Here is a 24,890-nt window from a genome sequence, read left to right on the forward strand (position 1 = left end):
TGGCTCTCAGGGAAGCTAATGCAAAGGAAAAGTGTTCAGAGGTGGGATGCACCCTGGCTCTTGGTCGTTATAGCCACAGCTGTGTTTGGTATGGGCCTGGACTTCTCACTTCTCGATTAAATGAATAAAGGTCCGCTTTGCAAAGAAGCAAGCTCCACACCACGTTTGTTCTGCACAGGCTTTCTGCTAACCACTTTAAAGGAATCGTCCTAGGTTCATTGGCTCACTTTTACAAGAGAGGTGACAATCCGAAGCTTGGGGATGTCTGTGCTGGGATCCATGACTGGTTCTGTCTGGCCTGGAGCTGACCCCAAGGCCTACCTTTTTCCTTAGGTTCATCATAATTTTGTTTTCTTTAATATGGTATTTGTTTTGTTTAACATGGTATTACTTTTTCAATTGTATGTCTTCTGAAACAATAGCTTTCCTTTACACAAACATTATTTGAAGGCAACTTTATTTAAAATACAGGCAGCACAGGCCCTTGGATCACCTCTCCTCTCCAAAGGAAAGCTTGTGCATAAGGAGGCTCCAGCTTCTTAGAAGAGGCGCTCCCCATCGCTCTACCAGTGTGATGAAGATCGGCGTCCAAATGTTGTGTAGCGCTGACTTCCGGAGGAAACGCCACTTGGGTGCAGGGCCCTGCCTGCCCTTTTATGGACTCGAGAATTAAGGCAGCTCAGAGACGGTAGCGAGTGTGGGAACCAAAGTCTAGAGGCCGACAAAAGTCCTCGGAATCCTGAGGGAGTAGAGGATCGCTCGCACCTGGCGTCCAGCACTAAGAATTTAGCTCCCCATTCAGCAATAGACCCAGAAGACGCGCGCCTGCGCAGTGAGAGCGCTCGGCCAGGCTTCGGGGGCGGGGAGGCCTCGGTGCGCACGCAGGACGCGAGGCGGAGCCCACGCCGGAGCCGGACGGGCTGCGCCAGGCGGGGGCGGGGCCACAGGAGAGCCTGGGCGGGGCCTCGAGGCCGGTTTGGAATTTTTGGCGCGAGCTGGCTCCGCGCGCGTTCACGGGCCGTTCCCCTTCGCAGAGAGTGCTTCGTCCCGGTGTCCAGAGGCGCCGCTGCCCGACCCCGGCCTGCCTGGCCCCTGTGAGGTCCTCAGCGGCCTCGGCCGCCCCGGAACCTGGGACCTCGCTGCTGCGCCGCGCCGCGCCGCGCCCCGCCCAGCCTCCCCAGGTGAGCCCACTCCCGGGTGAGGGCTCCGGGCCGCGCCGCTCTTCCGCCCGGCGCCCTGCCCCGCGCCCCCGCCGCGCTGCGCCCCGAGACGGCCCTCGGCCTCCTCCGTCAGTGGCCGGTCGCCCCTCTGCAGCAGCCCCACCCCTCCCTGTCCGGCACGGGCCGCCTGGCCCTCGGGTGACTCCGGGTGCGCGTTGTCGCCCACACCCCGCCTACTCCCGCAGGCCGCTCTGGGTGACTGCCTGCCCCTCTCCACCGGGAGCCCCTTTCCATCACTGCCTCTCTGGGAAGAGCCCCTTCCCGGTGACAGCCGGTCTACGCAATTGTTTGTCAATTGCGGATTGACGGAGCGAATTCAGCAGCAGCCCTGCCGCGAGGAACTCACTGAAGTCTAGCGCTAGACGGTGATCAACAGATGTGTCCAGCCCAGTGAGAGGGTGAGGCGGTCACCCTGGCTGAGCAGTGGCTCAGGGACACTCTGGACTCAGCCAGGACTCCCTCTACCAGCCCTTCTCACCCCATAAAGGCTGTTTGACCAGGCCAGAGGTGTTAAAACGTAAATGACATTGAGAGGGGAGGGGCCGGTCTTCCGGCTGACGACAGAAGGTGATGGGTTCCCCCGATGCTAGGCATGGGGGAACCTTTAATCCCAGCACTCTGGAGGCAGAGCCAGGCGGATCTCTGAGTTCGAGGCCATCCTGGGCTACAGAGCGAGATCCAGGACAGGCACCAAAACTACACAGACACCCCCTGGCTCGAAACCCCCTCCTCCCCAAAAGTATTTCTTTTTGTTATGTTTTATATGTATAGATATTTTGTCTGCACGTGTGTATGTGCACCACGTTCGTGCCTGGTGTGCACATAAGCCAGAAAAGGGTGTCAGATGTGTGCTGGGAAATCAATCCTGGGTCCTCTGAAGGGCAGCAAGTACTCTTAACCACTGAGCCATCGCTCTCCTCCCTTCAAGGATGTATGTTTAACCAGCATGATCATGGATCCTGACAGTCTGGTTCCTCCAAGAAGACTTTTTTTTTTCCTTTTGGGGTAGGGACCTGAGTGCTAAGCCGGCACTCTATCACTAAGCGCATGCCATCTCTGGGATGGGATTCTTAAAGCAATTAGAGCCATAACAAGAGAACCTTCCAGCCAAGCAGCTTAATTTAAGTCCCTAACCTCACTTGGCTAACCAATTTGATCTAGCCACCACTCTCAGCTAGGTGTGGCAAATTTTGATACATGTGTTTCCCCCTAATGGACTCTTTCTTTCACTTTCCATTTGTTTGTTTTGTTTTTTTTTTTTTTCTCAATTACAACATTGTAGCAACCTGATGCTCCCCTCGGCCTCAACAGGCACAGTTACTGACACCATGGTACCACTGTACTCACTTCAACTATCTAAAGCACCAGTTCTAAGTTAGCATTTATGCCAGACACCAGTCTTAAATCCTTCAGCTTTTTGTAGGCCAGTGCAGAATTGAATTCCACAAATTCCTGATGCTAGGTGCTATTCATAATTCAAAATATCCCAGATTTAGGGTCTGGGGATATATAAATAACTCTGTTGGTATAGCATTTACTTTTTTGATACCCAGCACTCCATAAACTGGTGTAGAGGTACATGCCTGTGATCTTAGCACTCTGGAGATGGTGGTAGGGACATGGTTATCCTTGGCTGCACAGCAAGTTTGAAGACAGCCTAAACTAGGGACCCTGTCTCAGAAACAAGCAAAAATAAATCTCAGATTTAGAAAGGTAATATTATCTCAGATTTAGAAAGTACAGATGTAGGGGTGAGGATGTAGCTGTGGTAGAATGCTTGGCTAACGTGTTAGGCCTTTGGCTTAATCCCTAATACCATAAATGTAATAATAGCTTTTTAAAAGGCATAATAAGAAGGCATATATGTATGTGTAAGACCACTAGTGAGTTTGTGGCATCCATTCCAAGATCAAATGCTAATATTTTTGTCAATGAATGTCAGCTGTGGCCACTCAAGTCTGAGGAAGAAGGATCGCTACAGTTCAAGGTCAGTCTGGGCTTCATAGACTTTTCTCAAAACAAAGTAAAATTATAAATATACACACTGACGGGGCTGGAGAGAGCTCAGCCGTTAAGAACACTGGCTGTTCTTCCAGAGGTTCTGAGTTCAATTCCCAGCAACAACCACATGGTGGTTCACAACCATCTGCAATGAGATCTAGCACCCTCTTCTGGTCTGCAGAAATACATGCAGACAGAACACTATATACATAATAAATCTTGTAAAAAAATAAAATTTTTATATATATATATATATATATATATATATATATAAATTGAGAAGAATAAATGAAGTCAATTCTTTTCTTAAATTACTTTTTTATGAAGTTACCCAGTTGTCTCTATTATATGTTGAAAAGACTTCTTTCCTGTTGAGTTGTTTGGCACTCTTTTTGAAAATAAATAATTCCAGCTCTCTGGATACTGAGGCAGGAGGCTGTTCAAGGGTAGCTTGGACTACATAATGAGTCCCTGTCTTGGAAAAAAGCAAGACAAAGAGAAAAAAATTGTTTTGAGACAGGGTCACTCTTATGTCTGTCCTGGAACTTGGTATGTAGACCAGGCTGGCCTCAAACTCACAGAGATCTTCCTTCCTTAGTCTCCTGAGTGCTGGGGTTAAAGGTGTACACCACTATGCCCAGCTTCAAAGAGAGAATGAGTAAGCCGTAAATTTCAAAACCCTTAGTTCTATCTCCTTCATCTTTTTGTGAATAAGCTGTTTCAATTACTATGGATTTGAACACTTTAAAAATCTGGAAGTATAACTCTTCTAAATTTAGTCGTATATGAGAGTTTGACTTGTGGGGTGGGGTTCTGAACATCCACATGGATTATAGAATCAGTTCTTTCCAGGCTGTCCTCTGAACTCACAGAGATCTGCCTGACTCTGCCTCCTGGGGTGCTAGGATTAAAGGCCTGCACCACCACCACCTAGCATGCTCATTGTTAAGGAAGCCAGATGAGTTTCTGACAGGGATTGTACTGAATCTGCAGACAGACGAATTTGGAGAGGTTGGACAGGGGTGTGCTCTCTGTGCTAGAGAAAGGCTGAGCTGAAGGTCTCTGAAGGTATAGTGCCTTAGGCAAACTCTGTACCCTGAACTATGCCTAGTCCACAACTTTAAGACCATTGCCATGAACATGTTTTCCTTTTTATTTAGGTCTTTAGTTGTTTGTATATGCATGTGTTCAGGGGCCTCTGCAACCATCAGGACCTGCAAAGGGTTAATCTGTGTGAGACAAGAAGGAAATCCCATTCAACACAACTCAGTAGCTGGTGTTGGTTCAAACTTCTAGAGTCTGACACTGGGCAGTTTACTGTAGGCATATTTAAGTACAGTACAATTTGGGGAAATGTTTCCTGCTGTAACACAATCCCCTGTGCACAAGGAAGCACAATCAGATCAAAACTCTTCTCAGTTTTATTGATAGTCTACTTGTGTTAGCTTAAGGCCTAGAGGAGGACCTGGTCTCTGTCATACAGATAGTGTAGAGGTCATCTCGACTATTAGCCGCCTCTGGTCCTGCTCGTGGGAGCTTAGGGGAGCCAGGTATGGCCTAGCTGTATAGATAGCATGGGGTTACCTAGGCTATTAGCCACCTCCATTCCCAGCCTTCTGGGCAGATGAGGTTAATATATCTTTTTTCTTTGAAAGGGCAGCCTTGTGTATTTAACATTCCTGGTTTTCCTAGTGCTACTTATGAGTACAAAGACATTTGTGCTCCTAAAACATGTGTCTGTTTTGGTTTTGATAGTAGGGATCAAAGTAGAGCTTAGCACATGCCAGGGAGGTACTCTACCATCAGTTGAGCTACACTCCTTCCTTCCTTCCTTCCTTCCTGCCTGCCTTCCTTCCTTCCTCCCCCCCCCCGCCTCTCTTTCTTTTCTTGAGACAGGATCTCACTATATATGTAGCCTTAGCTGGCCTGGATCTCTCTCTCTCTGTATAGACTAGGTTGGTCTCAAACTCATAGAGATCCTCTGTCTCCTGAGTGCTGGGATTAAAGGCATACACCATCATGCCCAGCATTTCTTCCTAGTTTTTTAAAAATAATTTTGGATATTATTTTATGTGTATGGGTTTATTTATTTTATGTGTACGGCTTTGCCTGTATGTATGTCTATGTTGTACATGTGGGCAGTGCCCATGGAGGCCAAAAGGGGGTGTCAGATTCCCCTGGAAGTGGAGTTACAGGCAGCCATGTGGGTCATGGGAATCAAACCTAGGTCCTCTGGAAGAGCCGTCAATCTTCTTAAGAGCTGAACTATCTCTCTAACCCCTTCCTTCTTTGTTTTGAGACAAGATCTGAATATGTGGCCCAGGCTGACCTCAATTTTGTGAACCTCTTGCCTCAGTCTCCCTAGGCTAGAATTACAGGGATATAGGGCCATGCCCAAACCCAACAACTAAGACATAAAGTTTTCATTCACTAAAAATGTTTACTGTTATCAGGGTGGAGTGTGCCATGACATGTCTGTGGCGCTCAGAGGACAACTTTGTGGAATTGTTCTTGACTTCTGCCTTTATGTAGGTTCTCGAACTGAGGTTGTCAGGTGTGCAAGGCAGGTACTTTACCTTGCTGGGTCATCTTTAAGGTCGAAAGGGTCTCATGTAGCTCATGCTGGCCTTGAATTCTATATGTAGCCGAAGATAGCCTTTGAACTCCTCATTCTCCTGCCTCTGCCTCCCAAGTGCTGTGATTATAGGTGACACTCACTGTGCCTAGCCTCCACTCCTTACTTTTTTGACAGCATTGTCAGGCATGAACTTCACCCTGTTTCACAATCAAGTTTTCCTGGGGACAGCCTTAGGACTATTTTATAGCCCACCTCTACCCCTGGGCAGTCTCTCTGAGCTGTGCTGTGGACAGTGGTGCACTTCCCCTTGGCTGGCCCTGCTGCCTAAGCAGGGTGTTGAGACAGGACAGAGGTCTCTGAGATCCTCTGTTTGCCTCTTCCAATGTGGAACTCCCTTCCTATGAATGAGCTGGGGCTTGGACCATGGGCTTCTCAGCCTGCTGGGCCTGATGTAGAACCTCCGTCTCATCTGTCAGGGGGACAGGAGAGAGCAGAAAGCCCCTGGTTAGTCTATTACTCAACAGGAACTCAGCCTCTGCCCTGTGGAGTTGGTGGGAGACTGAGTAATGCTGAGAACCTGCTCCTCCTAGGCAGACACTTCAACTTTGACAGGGAGGTGGAGCTTTACAGGGAACTGAGGCTGCGAGAACCTCCCCTCTGGACAGCGCAGTGTGTAGTTGTGTGATGGCCTCTTCCCCTTCTCTGCAGGTACTTGTGGCCCACACAACCTTCATGTGGAAAGGAGAACGTGTGTGTTAAAGGAGTGGCTGTCTTGTGGGCCCCAGAATCAAGCACTGTTTGAGTGGACGGACACATAGCTCTGTGCTCTGATCCTCTAGCATTGGTCATGTCCATGCCCACTGAGGGCACCCCACCGCCCCTAAGTGGTACCCCCATCCCAGTTCCAGCCTACTTCCGACATGCAGAGCCTGGTTTCTCCCTCAAAAGGCCCGGGGGCCTCAGCCGGAGCCTTCCACCTCGGCCCCCTGCCAAGGGCAGCATCCCCGTCAGCCGGCTCTTCCCTCCTCGGACTCCAGGCTGGCACCAGCCCCAGCCCCGGAGGGTGTCATTCCTGGGTGAGACCTCAGAGACCCTGAAGAGTCCTGGATATGACCCAAGCCGGCCAGAGTCCTTCTTTCAGCAGAATTTCCAGAGGCTTAGCCGCCTAGGTCATGGCTCCTACGGAGAGGTCTTCAAGGTAAATGAAGGGTGATTTCCTAGGCTTCTCTGGTGGGATAGTGTCCTAGGTACCCTCCTACCCCTTATTCTCTGACAGCTTGCCTCTCTGGGCTTGCAGCCACCTCCCCCCCCCCCCCTCCCACTCCCCACCCCCAGGTCAAGCACCTCAAACACATGCCTCATGTACACTGGCACCTTGTTCAGATCCTGGCACAGCCTGCAGCAGATTTCTGTTGCCACTCCTCTGCTTGGAGATGGCTGTGCTGAGATCCATGACTGGTTCTGTCTGGCCTGGAACTGACCCCCATGCCTACCTTTTCCCCTAGCTTAGCAGGCTCAAAAGCTGCATCCCTTCCCATCATATTAATATGGTATTAATTTTCCAATCATTTATATGTCTTCTAAAACAGTAGCGTTCCTTTACACAAATACTATTTGAAAGCAACTTTATTTAAAATACAAATAGCACAGGCTCTTGGATCGCCTCTCCTCTCCAGAGGAAAGCTTGGGCACAACAGAGCATACTGCCCCTGTTGTTTTGGGACTAAATCTTTCTCTTAGCACTGGACCCTGGTCAGAGGGCATAGTCTGCCCCATCTCTGTTGCTGGGTCTCCAGTGCATTCTCCTGCAATGGACATGTATGTGTCCAGTTCATTATCGTTGCATTCAGAGGTCTAAGACTGACATGTATTCCCCTGCATGGTGAAATCTTAACAATCAGCATTTTCTGATTGTCTCCCATCCTGCCTCTGGGCAATACCTCCCTTCCAGGTACGCTCCAAGGAAGATGGCCGACTCTATGCTGTTAAGCGCTCCATGTCACCATTCCGAGGCCCCAAAGACCGGACTCGCAAGCTGGCTGAGGTAGGCGGCCACGAGAAGGTGGGGCAGCACCCACACTGTGTGAGACTGGAGCAGGCCTGGGAGGAGGGCGGCATCCTATACCTGCAGACAGAGCTCTGTGGGCCCAGCCTGCAGCAACACTGTGAAGCCTGGGGGGCCAGCCTGCCAGAGGCCCAGGTTTGGGGTTACTTGCGGGACACTCTTCTGGCTCTGGACCACCTACATAGTCACGGCCTAGCTCACCTTGATGTCAAGCCTGCCAACATCTTCTTGGGGCCCCGGGGCCGCTGCAAGCTGGGTGACTTTGGACTACTGGTGGATCTGGGTTCAACTGGCGCTGGTGAGGCTCAGGAGGGAGACCCTCGCTACATGGCCCCAGAACTGCTGCAGGGCTCCTACGGGACAGCCGCAGATGTGTTCAGGTGAGGCTGGGATGTGGAGAGGTCATGAAGGACTGTAAGAGGCTCTTATTGGGGACTGATCAGCAGAAAGGGAGGGACTGCCCAAAAGAAGAGCTCTTTCCTGGTACTAGGGTAGGAGGGCATTCAGGCCTGGGAGGTGTTGCCCCTGCCCACTAGCTGAGGGGTCTCCAGAGTAAGCAACAAACTCTCTAGAGGTCCCTTTACATTGTAGGCTAGCCATCTCCTTGGCTAGCAGCTCTCTGGTTATGCTCCGTCACAGGGAGAGTAGGGTGCAATGAGGCTGAGAAACTTGTCAAGTCCACAGTTAGCATCTGGAACTTTACGCAAGCCCAGGGTTCTGAGTCCACACTGGCTACTACTGCCTTGCCTCGGTTGTATTCTGGTTATTTCCACAGAATGATGATGCCAACCCTAATAATCATGGAAAGTAATTTACATGCCACTGAGGTTCTGACGGACCTCCACTGCAACATGCTTAAGTGTGGGGTCTCTGCTTCACAGCAAGGCCTCCATCTTGACTGGCGCTCACTGGCCTCCTCAGAGCTCCTTGCCCCTCGCCCACCAACTTCATGGTTTAGGGGAGGAGAGAACAGCCCTTTCCTACCAAGATGCTGCCTAGGACTGGGATCTGTGTCACAAAGCTGACTTTGCCTCTCTTTTTCTTCATGCCCTGTCCTGCTTAGTCTGGGTCTCACCATCTTGGAAGTGGCCTGCAACATGGAACTGCCCCATGGTGGGGAGGGCTGGCAGCAGCTGCGCCAGGGATACTTGCCCCCTGAGTTCACTGCTGGTGAGTGGGGGCTCAGGAAAAGAGGCAACTATCATCAGCTTCTCTGGTAAGGGCTGGGTGGCTAGTAGTAGGGGCACCATTGAGCTGAGGGCCCAGTCAATAAATACCCTGGCTCCTGACGTGCATGGCTCTGCCTCATGGGCAGGTCTATCTTCTGAGCTGCGTTCTGTCCTCACAATGATGTTGGAGCCTGACCCCCAGCTTCGAGCCACAGCTGAGGCCCTGCTGGCCCTGCCCATGCTGAGGCAGCCACGCCCCTGGAATGTTGTGTGGTATATGGCTGCAGAAGTCCTGAGTCGAGGTTGGGCCCTGTGGCAGGTAAGCCTCTGTGGTGTTGGTCTGCTCCAGCTGTTCCTTGCCCAGGAGCCTAGCTAGTCTGAATTTACTATATAGACAAGGTTGTGCTTGTTCTCATATCTGCCTACCTCAGCCTCCAAGTGCTGTGATTTTTGTCACAGGCTTGAATTCTGAGGGCCCCTTTCCCCTCAGGCACTGATCACTCTGCTATGCTGGCTCTGGCATGGTCTGGCTCATCCTGCCAGCTGGCTGCAGCCTCCGGGCCCCCCAGCCACGCCGCCTGGCTCCCCACCTTGCAGCCCCCTCCTGGACAGCAGCCTCTCCAGCAGCTGGGACGACGATGACATAGGGTGGGTGAGAGTCTAGGACATGGGGGGGGGGGGGCCGCATGTGCATCATGTGGTCAGGGCCTCTGTCATACCCAGGGGCCAAGGACTGGCTGTGTGGATGTGGCTCATGGTCTGTGTGGGCAATTATGACATCCTGCACAGCTTTGCCAGTCATTAGTGCAGGATTATAGCCCCCACCTCTGTAGAGGTTGTCCCTATTCAGGGACAAAGTGCTGTCCTTCCCTGGATGGATACTTCCCAGGACCTGATCAACCCCTGTCCTGAGAGGATTCCCTTTGTCCCAGGTGTCTGCTAGCCAAGGGAAAGAGTGTAACTAAGAAATTGCTACAAGGAAGAACCGTACACTCTCAGGACCCTCCCTTTAAGTGGGATTTCTCTCTGAAGGTTCTCTGTAACAGCAAAATACTAGAAAAGCTTCATTTACCAAAACTTGATTTCCAGCTCAGATGACTCTGAGAAGGGACAGAGATGCCCCTGAACACGGTTGGATAGGAAGACTTGACAGCGGTCACTGTGTGTTTACTGTTTTAGTCATGGCCTACCTTCACCAAGCAGGGGCCTGGAACCAAGCAGGATCAGAGCTGCTCTGGTCCTAACCCTTCTCAGCCCTCAACACCCTGTTTGCCTTGTCCTCTCTGTAGCCCCTCGCTCTCCCCAGAGGCCATCTTGTCCCGGGTCACTAGGAGAACCTCTACCCCCCGAGGCAGGTTCACACCAAGGTGAGGGGGTGAGCAAGCCCAGGGCTCCGGGCAGCCGGGCACAGTCGGCTCTGGGGTCCAGAGTCTCATTCCTTTTTCTTTCTTCCCAAGGGCTGCCCTGGACCTAACTGACATGGACTTGGAGCCTCCTAGAGGTCCCTGCCCTACCTTTGAGCCACGGAACCTCCTCAGCCTATTTGAGGACTCACTAGACCCAGCCTGAGCCATGGGCCCAGTCTTGGTGCTTTTAAACCGCTGACCCTCTTTCCTACCTCTCCCCTGGAAACTTCTGTATCTAATAAAAAGTAATGAATCTTGGGAGCACCCAAGGTTGCTCATGTGGCAACATAGCGCTTCTTGTCCCTTTATTGATATTGCCTAAGGTCTTAGGCCTCTGGGATGATCTGGCCGTGAGGCCATACTCTGCTAGAGGGTGGCCTTTGGCCAGCAGGCTGAAGCCACATACTGTATAGAGATTTCCTGAGCAGACGTGTCTCTGATGGGCAGATCAATCAGACAGACGATGGCACTGAAGGTGAGTCCTTGGTCCAGAGAGGCCAGAATCCAAAGCCACCATTCCACGTCTGTGCCGTTGCCTGGGGAAGCAGCAGCTCCTCTCACGTCCCTTGGCCAGATGAAACAAGCAGGACCATGCCCACTTGGTCCCGGGAGAAGGGCCTGGTCCCACTGCCGTGAGTCCTGACTGCAAGAGTGACAGGAGCGGTAGAATTCTGACTACTGAGAGATTTGGCATGCAGGGCAGAAAGATGGAGGTCAGGAAGCGGGGCAGAGAGACTAGTTGAAGAATCCAGGAGGTGTCTTCTGGGAATGGCAAGATACAGGTAGTGGTTCTGGACTGGAGGCTTTGGTAAGTTGGCAGGACTCAACTCTCAGACATGAATTCAGAGACTCTCACAGGTCAAACAGGGTAAATTGAAGCTCAAAGAATGATTTCCTTCTAGCTGACAGTACCCTGGAGGGAGTTGGCAGGGAGAGGGGTAGCTGGAATTTGAAGGCCTGGGTGCAAGAAGAAGTTAATCCACAGGGAAGAATGAAGAGCGGTCTCCCAGACAGGAAGTCCCATGTGCTGGTTCTTTCCGGGAACCAGCCCCTTGCAGACCAGCAAAGGAGGGAAGGTGGTGTTATTTGTCTCAGGAAGCTGTGGGCAGGCTGGTTTGGCAGCTAGGAGACAGCTCAGTCTGGGAGACAGGAGTGGCGAGCAGCCCAGAGCAGGTCAGGTACAACACCAGCGTGTAGCTGGAGAATGGAACCTACACTGAGCAGGTGCATGATCTGGTGGGAGTTGCCCCAGTAGTCAAAGCGGCCAGGCCCCCAACGCTCTGGCAGCCGTGCCACATTCACCAGCCCTCCAAGCAGTGCCAATGCATCCATGCGCAGGTAGCAGGGCAGGGAGCCTGGAGCCCCTGAGCCCAGCCCTACTCCACGGGCCCCAAACACCAGCAGGCGGGCTCCAGCTTGCCAACCAAAGGCTCGAAGCCGGGCACTGGTGGAGGGGGCAGTGAGGGCTCTCCAGCCAGCCACACCTGACAGTGCAGTGTAACCCATCAGGGCAGCTGGACGAAGCCAGGGTCTGCAAGCCAGAGTGCAGTGGATGATGGGCAGGGCTCCTGTAGAGAGAGCAGAGGGAAAAAAAAAAAAATCAGTCCAAGCTAGCTGATTTTCCCTACCCAGGGTTCCTATCAGTAGCCCTTGCCTCCACCTTCCTGGGGCCCTGGCTCACCAAGAGTGTTGACAAGGCAGACTCCACACATATCCAGGGCAAGGAGCCGGGTGTACACAGGACTGCCTCCTTGGTGGCACATGAAGAGGTGATACAGCACAGAAGCTGCAGGGGGGGCCAGGCAGGCCACACAATGTGTACCTCCCAGCCAGCCATCCTTGCCCAACTGACCCCAGGGCATGGTCATTGGCACCAGCACCAGGAAGCCCAGCAGGGCTAGCCCTAGAAGGGAAGGAGAGTTACCCATCAGACATACTCAGCGTAAAGGAAAACATCCAAAAGCTATCAACTGGAGCCAGGAAGATAGCTCGTAGGTAAGGCTGCTAAGCCTGACAGTCAGTTTGATCCTGGATCCCACAAGGTAGAAGAGAATCGATTCTCACAAGTTGTCTTCTAACTTCCACATGCCTTGGCAAATGCACACCCACCTACCCACACATGCACTAAGTTAATACAGAAATCTAAAAAATTTAAAATGACCTGACTATCAAAAACACAAGAAAGACAGAGCAGGCAGAGTTCAGTGTTGCTGCCAGCCCACACAGAAGCAGGTCTGTGGGTCTCAAACTTTCAGAAGTGTTACTGTCAGGGCTCACTGCGGGTCTAGAAGTAGAGACAATGAGCCACTTTGCAGGTGTGGAAACAGGCTTGGAGGAAGCCTGTCCCAGCTGAGCCCAGCAACTAGGCAAAGGATAGAGGATGGTGAACCAGGGCAGACTAACTTCTGAGCTATCCTGGCTGATACTAAAGCCACAGCTCCTCTTTGCCACACAGGAAGCCAGACCAGGTCTGTCTATATACTGTCCTGGAGTGTCTGCAGAAGCCTGGAGAAGCATGACCTCAGCCTGAGTTCTGATTAGGACCGAAGGGACATACTAGACTAGACTCAGGGTTACTTAACATTGTGAAATGTCCAGGCAGATGGAGGCTTTGGGTCTTTTTGTTTCCCATAAAGGAAGAAGGCCAGGAAAGGCCAGAACGAAAAGACTGAAAGAAGCTTATCCTGTCTCCACTGGGGGTGTTTTCAGGAGCTCTATTCCTTCCGGTGCTGCCTTTCTTGGAGATGCCCATCCTTCCCCACGGGCAGTTGGCATTGCTCTAATAGAGGACAAATGCATCAGCCCCACTCTTGATGGGGGTCTGACAAAACAATAGCCTTCTCCCTCTCCTTTAGAGAGAAGCACAAGTCTAAACCTAGCTGGCTCTAGTCCCCTCTCCCAGCTGGGGCAGCTCAAGGACAGGCCAGGGCTGTGTCAGCAGAGCTCTAGGGGCCGCAAGAGGCGGGGGGGGGGGGGGGGGGGGGTGCGAGCCACCAGGCGGAGCCCCACGGAACTGCTATGGTGGTGGGGACACTAGGCTACTACGAGGAGGGGCTTGGGCAAGGCAGGGGCGGTCAGGGGCGGTCTTCCTCTTTCTGACTCCTCCTAGCCAGTGAACGCCCATCTCCAGGACGAGCGCCGGAGGGGGAGGGTGCCCAGGGCGCAGGATTACCAAGGGGATACTAGGATCCTTACCCCTAGAGCTCAACGGGATTAAGCTGGCTCCCACTCTGCTTCCCTCTCCTGCCTTGGGGCACTGCTGGAAAAGCAGAAGCTGGCAACGAAGCTTGGGACAATGGCAGCTTTGTCACCGCGGCGCCTGACCGAACCAGGGCAGAGGCAGTGTAGGACTTGGGCTGGGGGGCTGCTGCGCTCACAGACAAGGCGGCCGCGAGTACGGGAAGCATGAAGCTTGAGGTAGCCGCCCACCTACCGTGTGTGTAGATGTTGCCCAGCTCGTTGTGCAGGTAGAAGAGGCTGCGCAGGCAGCCCGAGCCGCTGCTGGCCGGCCGGTAGCCAGTCAATACGAACTTATTGAACTGCAGGTGTGGTGGCGAGCTAGCCCAGTCTAGCAGACGCGGCCCGGACAGGAACGCCATGGCCTCACGCACTGCGGCCGGCCTGCGACCCTCTGTTCCCAGGCTTCCCCCTCAGTGGAGCCGCAGCGCTGAGAAGCTCATCCCGATTCACCTCCGGTCGTCCTGCACGGAGTCAGCCGGGGGTCCCGGCCCTCGTCCCTCACCCGCTGCGCACGCGCGAGCTCGACGCCCCCGTAAGGGAAAGGAAGCTGGCGAGCCGGCTGCCGGAGCTCAGTGCGTCCAGTTCCACCGTGGCAGAGCACCGCAGGGAGAGATCCCGTTGGCCGCAGCGGCAGCCGGGCATCTAGCCGCAGCCCTGAGGACGGGCGCGGCCGGACGCCGGAGGGGACGCCAGGCTCCACCCCGGTTCCTCGCCCCCGCCACCCTGCCCATGTTTCGCGCGCTGGATTCCTGACGTTCACGTTGCAAGGACCAATGGGCGCTGCGGGCGGAGATGCTCCGCCCCGAGACCGCCCAGGCCTTCTCTTTTTAACATAAGCAGTTCCAGCCTTCTTTGCATGGGGTGCCTGTTGGCTTGGGACGCGATGTTCTGGGTTGGGCTCCTCTACTGGAGTGGCCTGGCACCTGGCGTCTACCAACATTTCATACCCCAGCTTTCTTAGTGACCTCCAGGTTGCCGCATGTTTGGATACCCACCTCGGGTACACAGCCTGGCTACCCAGGCCGAAACTCACAGTCAGACTCTGTCCAAGGTGCTGCTGGCTAAGGCCCCCTTCAGATGAGTCCAGCGCGATGCTGGCTCCCACTTTGAAGGTATACCTCCATTGGCCAGGTACCCAAGCTTCTAAGATGTGTGACGCACCTAGAGCCCTTGGCGAGGCCCAACCCTTCCGGCCAGGCTTCTTCGAGCTTGGGTTCCACCCAAATCGCTTCCTATTATCGCCCACAAGGCACACCCTCCGCCGGGCCCAGTACAGGCACGGAACGGGCGAAGGCAGGAGGCCAGGGGAAAAGGTCGGTTTTCTACTCTTGCAGGTACCAGAAAGGAATTTCTTCCGCATTAAACTACCCACAACCAGCTTCCACTTCCTATCTCACAAGAAAGCTCACCGTGTGAAAGAAACGCCCAGCATCTCACCTGCCCAACAACACCCTAATTAACATAGCTCCTCCCTCACACAAAGAACTTGCTGACGCCTCTACCGAAATAGGCCCTTTATTTTCAGTTTATGGTCAGTCTTTAGATCACTTTTGTTGACCCATAACCTTTCATTGAGGTCAGCAGTCCAGGACCACCCCCCAAAAGAGGCACAAAGAACCCTGAAACCAGACACCACCTCTCACATCAAGGTCCAAGGATTAGGGTGTTGGATTCCTTTTGCCCTTCGGCTTCAACCATTTGGACCCCAAGGATCAGACCATGTTTCCAAATAGCACTGGATGCTTCCTGTCCGATTTTCTGGTCTCCCTAAGATGACCAGAGACCGAGCTGCCTTTAAAGGGGCACGAGGAAGAGGTAGGGCGCTGCATAATATCTCAGGTGTCCATCTTGCTGGCAGAAGTTGTGACGGACCCCCAGCGTCTGGGGTCAGAGAGCAGAGATGAGAGAGCGCAAGGAGCTCTGGCTGGCAGAACTCAGGGGCCGGTAGCCCGCGGCAGGACCCTCAGCCTGAGAGTCCCCTGGGGGACAGGGCAGGGCCACCCCTCGGGGTCGGCGGTACCACACAGCCCAGCTTCTCCCGGGGCCCCGGGAAGGTCCCAAGGCCAGAGACCCTTTTCCTGGAGCCAGCAGACAGCTCCTAGAGAGGGAGCAGACGTCAGCTGGACCCATACCAGTCTTGCCTCCAACATCCTGCTCTGCCTGCGAACCCATGCGTAATTCTCCCAAGGCCTCACCCCCTCAAGAACCCAGGACCTTCCTAGCTTTGTTCCCCCGTCCTAGCTCCCCGCCAGAGCCCCCACACCCGAAGCACGAGGCATCAGGCGCCCAGTGCGGGGTCTGCCCTCAGGCCCTGCCCCAGCGCCCGCACCGTCGACGCAGCAAACGCGGCAGCGACAGCAGCAGCAGCAGCAGCACAGAGATGGCGGTCACGGTGGAGAAGACTCGGGCTGCGGGCACAGGGTGCGATGAGGACGGGCCTCCGAGGGGCCACCCCTGATTAGCTCCCACCTTGCAGGCCAGCCTCACCCCCTATGGAAGCCTGTGCAGCCCCGGGCTTAGGGCTGCAGCTCGCGTTGGTACCATCAGGATCCCCTGCAGGAGTTTCGGCCGAATCCTTAGGAGATGCGCTGTCCTCGACCGTGTCCTGCAGTCCTGAGGACAGAGGTATGAGGTGAGGAGGCACGGAGCAGGGTTGTGTAGGCGGGGACAGGAGGGCCGGCTCCCTGCTCACCGCGGTAGGTGAGCGCGAAGCCTTGAGCATGGCCTCGCGCGTCGCTGTGGAAGGTGAGCAGTAGTGCAGCAGTGCGCAGGCGCAGAGGCCCAGGTGGCGGCGGGTGGGCACCGTCGAAGGCGCGGAGCAGGTTGCCGGAGGAGGCCTCGCGTAGCTCCAGCCGGTCTCGCGAATCGGCCAATTCGAAGAGGCGGAAGGTGAGCTCCAGCACAGCGCCCATTTGGCCCAGTACCCAGCTGCAGTTCCGGTCTGGCCCATACTCATCCGGGAAATCCGGGGAGTAGATGACACCCTGAGGTGCCGTCCAGTTTCCCTGGCATGAGCCCACGGACACTGTGGGCGGGGCAGGTGGTCAAGAATCTGAGGCCATGCGGGCTCTTTCTTTCCAGCGCAGAGATCCCGGTGGAAAGATTCTCCTTTCCAGCTAGGCCTCATTCCCGCCCCAGTACTGGCACCGACCAGTTTCTTTAAATAAGCCCCGCCTTCGGACCAATCCCTTATCAAGTGCGGGCTCCATTACAGATCTTGCCTTCAGTCTCCCTATCTTGTCCCACTCCAACATCAGGCTTTCCCGATTCCACTCCTACTAGAGAATGGCACATCAGATCTCATTGAGACTCCACTCCTCGTTCTGGTCCACATCTCACCTTCATAGATGCCCAGTCGCCCATCGCCTCCACACAGCTGGCCTGGGTGGCCGAAACAGATCTGGTCACAGTCGGTGGCAGGGGCTGGACGTCCCCGGGCCAGGTCGCTCTCAGAGCCACAGAAGCAGGCATAACCAGCCTCCACGCCAGCCAGCTGGGAGCACAGACTGGGTGACCCCAAAGTCAGGGATGGTGGAGTAGTGGGATGGTAGGTAGGGATTGGTGAGGTTCAGAAGTTAGTGTCAAGTTTTGGCATTAGTGTTGGGAGCTGGGTAGGGTTCTGAGGTCAAGGTCAAGGGTCACTCACTGGTCTGGGCCCAAGGACAGTACCTGGTAGCCTTTCATGCGGCAGAATCGAAGGCACACCTGAACTGTGAGCTTTGTGGAGGTACCACTGGGACCACTGAGGGCGGGGGGTGCCCCAGAATCCACAAAGCAGCCCAGGTACCCGGGCACTGTGGAGGAAGTAGAGTCAGAATCCTTCCTGTGGAAGTGGCCCCCTGGCGAGGCTCTTGAGTTCACTCACTGTGACATGTGGGGATATCACAATAGCGCCAATAGATGCCCTCTTCTGTCTCTGGCACGTAGCACCATGGCTGCACATCACCATCTGGGTTCCTGTGGTCAGAGGGAGGCGGTGAGGAGCCCACCACCCCGCTCAGTGTGGCCAACCACATTTCTGTCTGTGTTAGAGGCCATGCCCCTCTCTATTAGGACACATTCTAGTTTTCTCCACCTGCTTCTGGACTTTGACCTCCCGAGGGGACAGAGGAAGTCACCATAAGAGCCTGGAGAGTTGTTTGTAGGTGTTTGACTTGACCTCATGAGAGAACTTCTGACTTTTCAATGGGTCTTCACTACTCTCTTGCATAAACCGTCAAAAAAGTCCAAGTGCTAAGCCCTCAGCTTTGTGCTTGGGCAGAAAGTGGCCCCATTTCAGCCCCTGACTGATAGATACTCCAGAAGAAAGCTGTGACTTTGAACTCCTCACATGACCGGTTGTAGATGCTGCTCAAGCAAATACTCCAAGAGCCAGTCCAATCATTCCAGGGTTCAAGTCCAACCAGATCTGGCACCCTCACATCCTCAAGGGCCCCTTGAGAGTGTAAGCCTTTTGTTCTGGCCCTAACTGGAGGCTTTGCAGAAAACTATCACCTAAGTCTGACATACCTTTAAATCCAAGTTTTTGCGAACCTGGTGAACCCAGTATGAGACAGGCCCCGCCCCCTAAGTCTCCCTGAGGGTACCGAACTAGGCCGGAGCAGACCTCCCCTCTGCCCCGCCTCCTGCCACCACTGGTCCAGCCTCATTGACAACTCCACCGGCCCCTCACCTGCAGAAGTTGTGAGCGCCCAGCCCCCAGCGGCCCTGAGGATCGCTGGCGCTGCTGTAGCTGTGCTGCTGCGTCTGGTCCCAGAAAAGACAAGGGCGTCCGGCCCCGCGCGGGCCCGTGTAGTTCTGGTGGCCGCGGTAATCGGCGCCATTCACCTGGAAGCATTCTGACAGGCCTGCCCGGCAACCGTGGCATCTTGGAGAATTCTGGACGCTCACTGGGCCTCCACACCCAACTCCTGCCCGGCCCCAGACAGTACTCCCCAGTTCCCATCCCCGAGGGGGCCTTCGGGCTACTCTGATTCAAGTGCTCCATCCACCTGCTCCCCGGCCTCCCCAGCTCTGGGCGCAGAAGCCCAGGAGCTAGCAGCGACTTTGGCGTGGCCGCTGTGCCTAAACTCACCTGGACTGTGCAGGCTCCCTGCTGAGGCCCCGCGCGGCGGCAGCAGCAACATTGGGAAGAGGAAGAGGAGGCATTGCAGAACCGGTGTCCTCATCTTCCCTAACCAAAGAAATGTTGCCTGGGCCAGAACACGGCCTGGGACGCCCCCGGGGTCGCTCTAGGGTCTTCCCGGGTGACCTAAGAGGGGCGTTGTCCTCTGATTGTCTGTCCTGGTCTTACTTTGGTCTGCGCTGCCCGTCCGGGACCAGGAAATATCTTCCCGGGTCTCTGCCCGGCTGCCGCTCCTCAGGGGTCTCTGGGGGAAGTATCTGACCAGAGAATGAGCTCAGGATCGGCTTTGTAGCTCTGGGTCGTGCCTGAGCCCCCACATCCACCCCATCGAACTGTGCCTGGCACCCTGAGTCTCCCTCTCCCAGATCTCTAAAGCACTGCTTGAGTCCCTACAGGTCCCTCCCCTCTTGTCCCACAACCCCCCCCCCAAGACTAGAAGCCCCGCCCGCGATTGGAGCGCAGACAGCAGGTCCAGACGCCTCCCACGCCTGTCCCCCGGGACCCCCAGCGTCCCAACACGTGCCTCCCCACCCCTTTTTCTTTTTCTCCCCCAGGGTCAGCATGGGTTCCATTGGGAGGGTATGGAGGGGGCGGGCCAGCCAGCTTAGCAGATCTCTAGAGGACCCTGAAGGAGAGTTACAGGACTCCCTCCCGCGGCTGCACTGAGTCAAATGGACACAGGCACCCTGATTCAAGTGCACGCGGGCACTCCCGTTCAGTCCACTCATTCACTGTAAGACGCTCACACGCACATCTTCTCCGAGTCCTCACGCTCCCCTCTCCCCAGGTCTCGCCGCCGCTGGCTTGAATAAGGAAGCGCCACTCCCTGCCCCTGATCGCGGGAGACAGGCAGGAATCGTGGACGCTCAGCCCGCGACAGGCAGGGGCAGCTGGTGTCTGGGGAGGAAGGCAGCTGTGCCCCCTGTTCCAGCCCGCCCCCTCTCCCGCTTCCATTTCTCTCACTCCCTAGGACCCCAGCCCAGGCTCTCCGGAGCCTTGCCTGCGGTGGAATTCCCCCAGCGGTGCCCCCCACCTGGCAGGGGAGGGGGAGGGGAGCAGGCCCGGGCAAGCGTGGGGGGAAATTCCCCGCCCCATCCCCCTGAGCCCAACTCCTCCGAGTCCTCTGATCTCCCAGTGCTGCCCCAGGGCTTGGGGGGAGGCCAGCGCAGGTGCGTGGGAGGGCGGGGGCGGGGACCCAGGGAGGGAGATGGGGGAGACCTTAAGCAGCCCTACCCTGTTCAAACCCCTTGCCCATCAGACCAGCCTGCCCACCCCTTATTAGCCCGTGTATGTATGTATGTATGCCTTGGGCCCAGGCTGCCCTGGCCCAGCTCTGACAATCCCGGGCTTCCCCCACCTAACTTGCGTCCTGAAGCAGATGGAGAAGCAAGATTCATTGGGACGATTCGGAGAGGCCGAAGCGTGTGTGTGGCAGAGATCAATAATTAGCTGTGGTGACCTTGCAGTTGTGTGCAGTTGGCCCGTCATGAGAGGGTTCTTGGGGCCTCAAGTCGCCAGGGGGTGGAGAGGTGAGGTAAGGATGGGGTATTCCAAGGAGATGGACTTGCTGAGCTGGTAGGCTGGTGAGGGGATGCCTCTTTTGGCAACTCTTTAGTGGCCAAGCTGAGCTCTGGGCTAGAAGCCCCAAGTCGACCTGTCTGCCCTAGGTTTTCCCTCCCTTCCCACCTGAGGGCCAGAAGAAGCTGTGGGCGCTGTAGTCAGACCCCTCACATTTTCTGTGAGGGTCAGTCCTTTGGAGGAAGAAGTGAATGAACAGGAATGGGTGATCCAGACCTCAGTATACAGGGCAGGAATCATGGCAGAGTTAGCTGAGGAATGCCTCCTCCGTGGCAGAACCATGGGCCCTAAAACAGCCCTCCACAGTTTGGGGTGGATCTGCTCAGTCCTGTCCCCTGCAAAGGGACAAGAGAGGGAGGTGGTGTTCAGTTATCAAGGGGACATTGGGATGGGAGTGAGTGGGAAGCGTCCTTACAAGTTTCATTCTGGGGTGGTTTGAGGAACCGTTAAGAAATAAGAAAGGCCTCATGCCCTGCACCCCTCACCACACACTTCCCCAGCATTCCACACTCCGCACTGTGCAGGCAGCAGCCTGTCAGCATTCCCAGGCCCTAGGGGGACATTTGCACCTCCCCATTCTGCAGATGCACGATCTGGGGCTCAGAGGCCCTTGGCAACTGTGGGCTCACTAGCTATTCAGTGATGGAACCCAATTTCAAGCAGAGTATGATCTAGGTGCCGGGCATGACACCGGTGTCCCTATCCCACAACTTTGGAGTTCTCTGACTCCACAGGCCCATGTAGTTACAGAGGCACCAGATATCTCTCTCAGGGGACTTTTAAACAGAGTCTCACTTGTAGCCCTGGTTGGACTGAAGCTGGCCATACTAGACCAGGTTGGGCTGGAACTCATAGATTCCCCCTGCCTCTGCCTCCTGAGTGCTGGGGTTAAAAGCCAGGGCCCCATGCCCGGCTGCCAGTTCTCTTTTCCTTGGCCAGAAGTCCTGTTGCCTTCCCCACACACCTCCAATGAGAGCTGCTATCCCACAGCAGTCTCCCCAGACAGGGAGACTAAAGTATGGAAGGAGTTAGTCCAGAGGCTCAGTGCCTAAGCCCCTGACCCTGGTGGACATACAGTGTATCCTGGCCTGTTACCTCCATGAATAGATTTACACACAAACCTGTCATGTAGGGACAATAGAGAAAAAAAGAACAGAAAACTTGGATACGGGGGCTGGAGAGGTGATGGCTCAGAGGTTAAGAGCACAGGCTGCTCTCTACCAGAGGTCCTGAGATCAGTTCTCAGCACCCACATGGTGGCTCACAACCATCTGTAATGAGATCTGGGGCACTCTTCTGGCCTGCAGTCATACATGCAGGCAGAACGTGTGTGTGTGTGTGTGTGTGTGTGTGTGTGTGTGTGTGTGTGTGTGTGAGAGAGAGAGAGAGAGAGAGAGAGAGAGAGAGAGAGAGAACTTGGGCATGAGGATGGTGGGTGGCCCTTACTCTTCTTTGAAGTACATGATACCAAGTTTGTCCCATCCAGTTTAAAAAGGTGAAACAGTGGACATTGGGTGGCATTACCCAGGAAGTTTCCCAGGCTGCATTTGAGCCCATTTTATTTCTTCTTGGGAGTCTGAGTGAGGGTAGACCCTAGTGTGGACTCAGAGCAAAGGAACCCCAAATTTCCCAATATGACATCCTGGTCTCTAGGCAGTGGTACTGCCTATAAAGGGACCACTCCAAGCTCTCCTGTGTGCATACCTACATTCAGACTCCCTCACTACCTCACCCCACCCGAGGCTGCTCTGGTCTTTCTCACTGCACCTTCTGCTCTCTGAATCGCACCTCTCCTGCATCTTCCTTCACTTGGTCACAGGTCATAAGTGAGACCTTGTGTGGGTGCTGTTTGTCATTTTGGATCTCAAAAGCCTGCCGTGATCTCCTGTCACAGTTTGCTGGGCCTAGCTCCCGGGTCTGCGTCACAGCCTGGCCAACTGAGAGAGGGCAGGGCACACCGCGCGTGCGCCTCTGTATTGGGAGCACATGTCTTCACTTCAGAGGACCAACACTCCAGACCACACTCACCTCCATGAGCTGCTGCTGCTGCTGGCTTGTCCTCAGTGCTCTGGGCACAGCCTGTGAAGGACTGGGAGACACTTAAAGGTGGAACACCCTCTTGACTTTATCCATCTATTGTGAGATTTGACTAATTACTTGAGCTCCCTTGGCCTACAGGGATGCTGCCAAATGGCCACAACTGGAGAAATGGGTGCCCAGCAGTCCTGCTTCAAGTGGGCTGGCTCTCTGGGAGGAAGAGAGGGTAGTGTAGCAACCTTTGCTAGTTACACCTGCCGCCAGCCTCCAGGGGGTGCTGGAGAGCTCTTTCTTCAGACAGCTTATGATTTATTGGAAATTGCCTTTGTGGACTAGGTTGGAGGTACAGGGAGGTGGAGTCAGTTTAATCTGCTCTGCCCATGAACTTACTCAGAAGGGACTTCAGGAAGGGTGGCTACTGAGCTGGAGCTATGGGTGAGGCTGGTCCTTCAGTGATTGCCCCTCCCGTCCTGCTGCCCTAGACCCCCGACCTGACTCCGTATCCTTTTTCCTCAACAGACCCCCTAACTCTGTCTCCTCTCTCCTCAGGAAAATTATAGCATCAGCTGGGGGTTACAAATACCCACAGGGGTCCTAGTCACTGCTGGAGTCCTGGCCCTCCTTGCTCTCCTGGCTCTGACCTTCCACTGTCTCAAAGAAGTACCTTCCTTCTCCTGACTCCATGCCTCTGCCCACAGCCATCTCCTTATTGCTCCCCCTCCTCATGACTCTCTGTACCCAGGCCTGGAAGTCTAGATGGAGCCTTTGCTGTGGGGCTGTGGGCCTGTGGGGCTGTGGGTCTGCGGGGGCTGTGTGGGCTGCAGGTGTCCTCATACTTGGAAGAACCTGCACCTTGTCTTCAACCACAGGCCGCATGAAGGCCAGCTAGGAATCCTTTCTTCAGAGCATCATGGCCCTCAGCTGCCTTCCTCAGTGCCCCCCGAAGGCCCTAATGGCACCAGGACTGGTCCTCAGCTTCGGGTATGAAGAGGAGTCCCCGCCCCCACCCTGTGCTCCAGAGGAGGTTGTAGTATCAGCCAAGCACCCTGCAAGTATTTGGAAAACCATTAGCATGGATGGAGGATTGACTGCATGAGAAGGGTAGTGTGACTGTTGTGGGATGAGGGGTGGGTCCTTGTCCCCCAGGACTGTGGCACAAGGGAGGGTCTAGCAGAAGTGTCTCTCTCCTCTGGCTTATGGCAGCAAAGCTTTCTTTCCCCAAAGCCACCCTGAAGAAGCAGAGGTTCTGGTTACTCCATCCCATGGGCATGATGCCATGACCCAAGAGAGAGCAGAGCCATGGGCTAGAAGCAAAGCCCGAGGCCCTCAAGAATGTCCACTGAATGGCACAGCAGGCACAAGCAAGCTGCACCTGACCTCCTTCCACTCCCAAGAGCTCTGTCACTGTCCAGGCAGAGTTTCAGGCCTAAGGCCCGGCTGGCTCCTTCCTGGGACTCACAGCAAGGGCCACTGCAACCTTATTGCTTGTCGCCCTTGAGCTTTCCTGGCTCAGCCCAGGCATCAGAGAAACCAGGGCCTCTTGGAGCATGTCTAGGTCCCTGGCTGCTGAGCACTAAGCTGGTGAGCTCTCTGTGTCAGGACACTGCTGCAGCCTACCCCCTTGCCCACTTTTCCAGACCCAGAGGCACTGGAACCTGGAATCCTGAGAACCCCCAGGGCCACTTGATCATTTTTTTCTGGGCTTTTCCCGTTAGAAAGGGCAGGTTAGTTAGGTTGGAAGGTAGAATTTGAAAATGCCCCCAAGACTGCTGCCCCCGCCCCCAGGTATACAGGCTCATGAACCAGTCCTTTGGAGTGATGATACAGCCAGGAGTGCACCACACTCTCTCTGATGAGGTTGAGCTGTATGGTGGAGGGACTGATGCAGATTCATTACAGCTTCTAATTAATTACATTGTATCTGCGTTAAGTGAGAGATGGGGCCAGGATCAGTGGTGCATGCCTGTGGTGAATGCCTGTGGGTGGGCTAAGCCAACTAGGCGGGGTGAGGCAGCAGGATCACTTGAGTCCAAGACATCAAGGCCAACCTGGGTAACACAGTAAGGTCCTGCCTACTTTTCAACAGGGTCTGCTATGTAGCTCAGGTTGGCCTGGAACTTGCCTTGTAGCCCCAGCTGGCCTGAAATTTGAGATCCTACCTTGACTCCCTGAGTATTGGGACTATAGGCACATACAGCCTGAGACCTTAATTCTATAAAAAACAGTGGTGATGATGAGGAGCCTGGATGGCCTGATTTGGTCTGTGAACTGTCTAAGAGTCTGCCCAAAGCTGCCCAGGAGGGATGAGCCTCCATTCTGAGGCTGCCATCTTGACTGTGCTGTGTGACCCTAGGCAGAGGACACTGTTCAGCCCTCCCAGAGTCCTGGTTCACCAAAAGCATGAGATAATAGGAGTTTTTGGCAGTTTTTCCTGGCAATTTGTTCTAAAGCAATAACGTGTGCTGAACAGG

At 54.7% G+C, this 24,890-nt stretch overlaps 3 protein-coding genes across 6 annotated transcripts; 1 reads left to right on the forward strand and 2 right to left on the reverse strand.

The window, feature by feature from the left end:
• Positions 1–885: 885 nt before the first annotated feature.
• On the forward strand, positions 886–10,723 carry Pkmyt1 (protein kinase, membrane associated tyrosine/threonine 1). Its single transcript, XM_036197400.1, has 8 exons — positions 886–1,181; positions 6,508–6,997; positions 7,751–8,244; positions 8,928–9,034; positions 9,180–9,352; positions 9,524–9,681; positions 10,323–10,400; positions 10,491–10,723. The coding sequence occupies exons 2-8, from the start codon at positions 6,647–6,649 to the stop codon at positions 10,600–10,602; spliced, it is 1,473 nt and encodes a 490-aa protein (XP_036053293.1). The 5' UTR covers positions 886–1,181; positions 6,508–6,646; the 3' UTR covers positions 10,603–10,723.
• Paqr4 (progestin and adipoQ receptor family member 4) lies at positions 10,193–14,422 on the reverse strand. Its single transcript, XM_036197401.1, has 3 exons — positions 13,873–14,422; positions 12,121–12,342; positions 10,193–12,007 (listed from the first exon to the last, which is right to left on the reverse strand). The coding sequence occupies exons 1-3, from the start codon at positions 14,036–14,038 to the stop codon at positions 11,574–11,576; spliced, it is 822 nt and encodes a 273-aa protein (XP_036053294.1). The 5' UTR covers positions 14,039–14,422; the 3' UTR covers positions 10,193–11,573.
• A 774-nt stretch (positions 14,423–15,196) lies between these two features.
• On the reverse strand, positions 15,197–18,847 carry Kremen2 (kringle containing transmembrane protein 2). Of its 4 annotated transcripts, none has more exons than XM_036197417.1 (9): positions 18,754–18,847; positions 18,352–18,526; positions 17,545–17,636; positions 17,349–17,473; positions 17,019–17,055; positions 16,372–16,704; positions 16,167–16,292; positions 16,009–16,087; positions 15,197–15,777 (listed from the first exon to the last, which is right to left on the reverse strand). In XM_036197417.1, the coding sequence occupies exons 1-9, from the start codon at positions 18,845–18,847 to the stop codon at positions 15,567–15,569; spliced, it is 1,272 nt and encodes a 423-aa protein (XP_036053310.1). In that variant the 3' UTR covers positions 15,197–15,566. The 4 variants fall into 4 exon arrangements, with proteins under 4 accessions (XP_036053310.1, XP_036053309.1, XP_036053312.1 ...); XM_036197416.1 differs by having other exon boundaries at positions 17,019–17,172; XM_036197419.1 differs by lacking the exon at positions 16,009–16,087 and having other exon boundaries at positions 15,560–15,777.
• Positions 18,848–24,890: the final 6,043 nt, after the last annotated feature.

Source organism: Onychomys torridus, chromosome 8 (assembly GCF_903995425.1).
Source record: "Onychomys torridus chromosome 8, mOncTor1.1, whole genome shotgun sequence".
Lineage (NCBI taxonomy): Eukaryota > Metazoa > Chordata > Mammalia > Rodentia > Cricetidae > Onychomys > Onychomys torridus.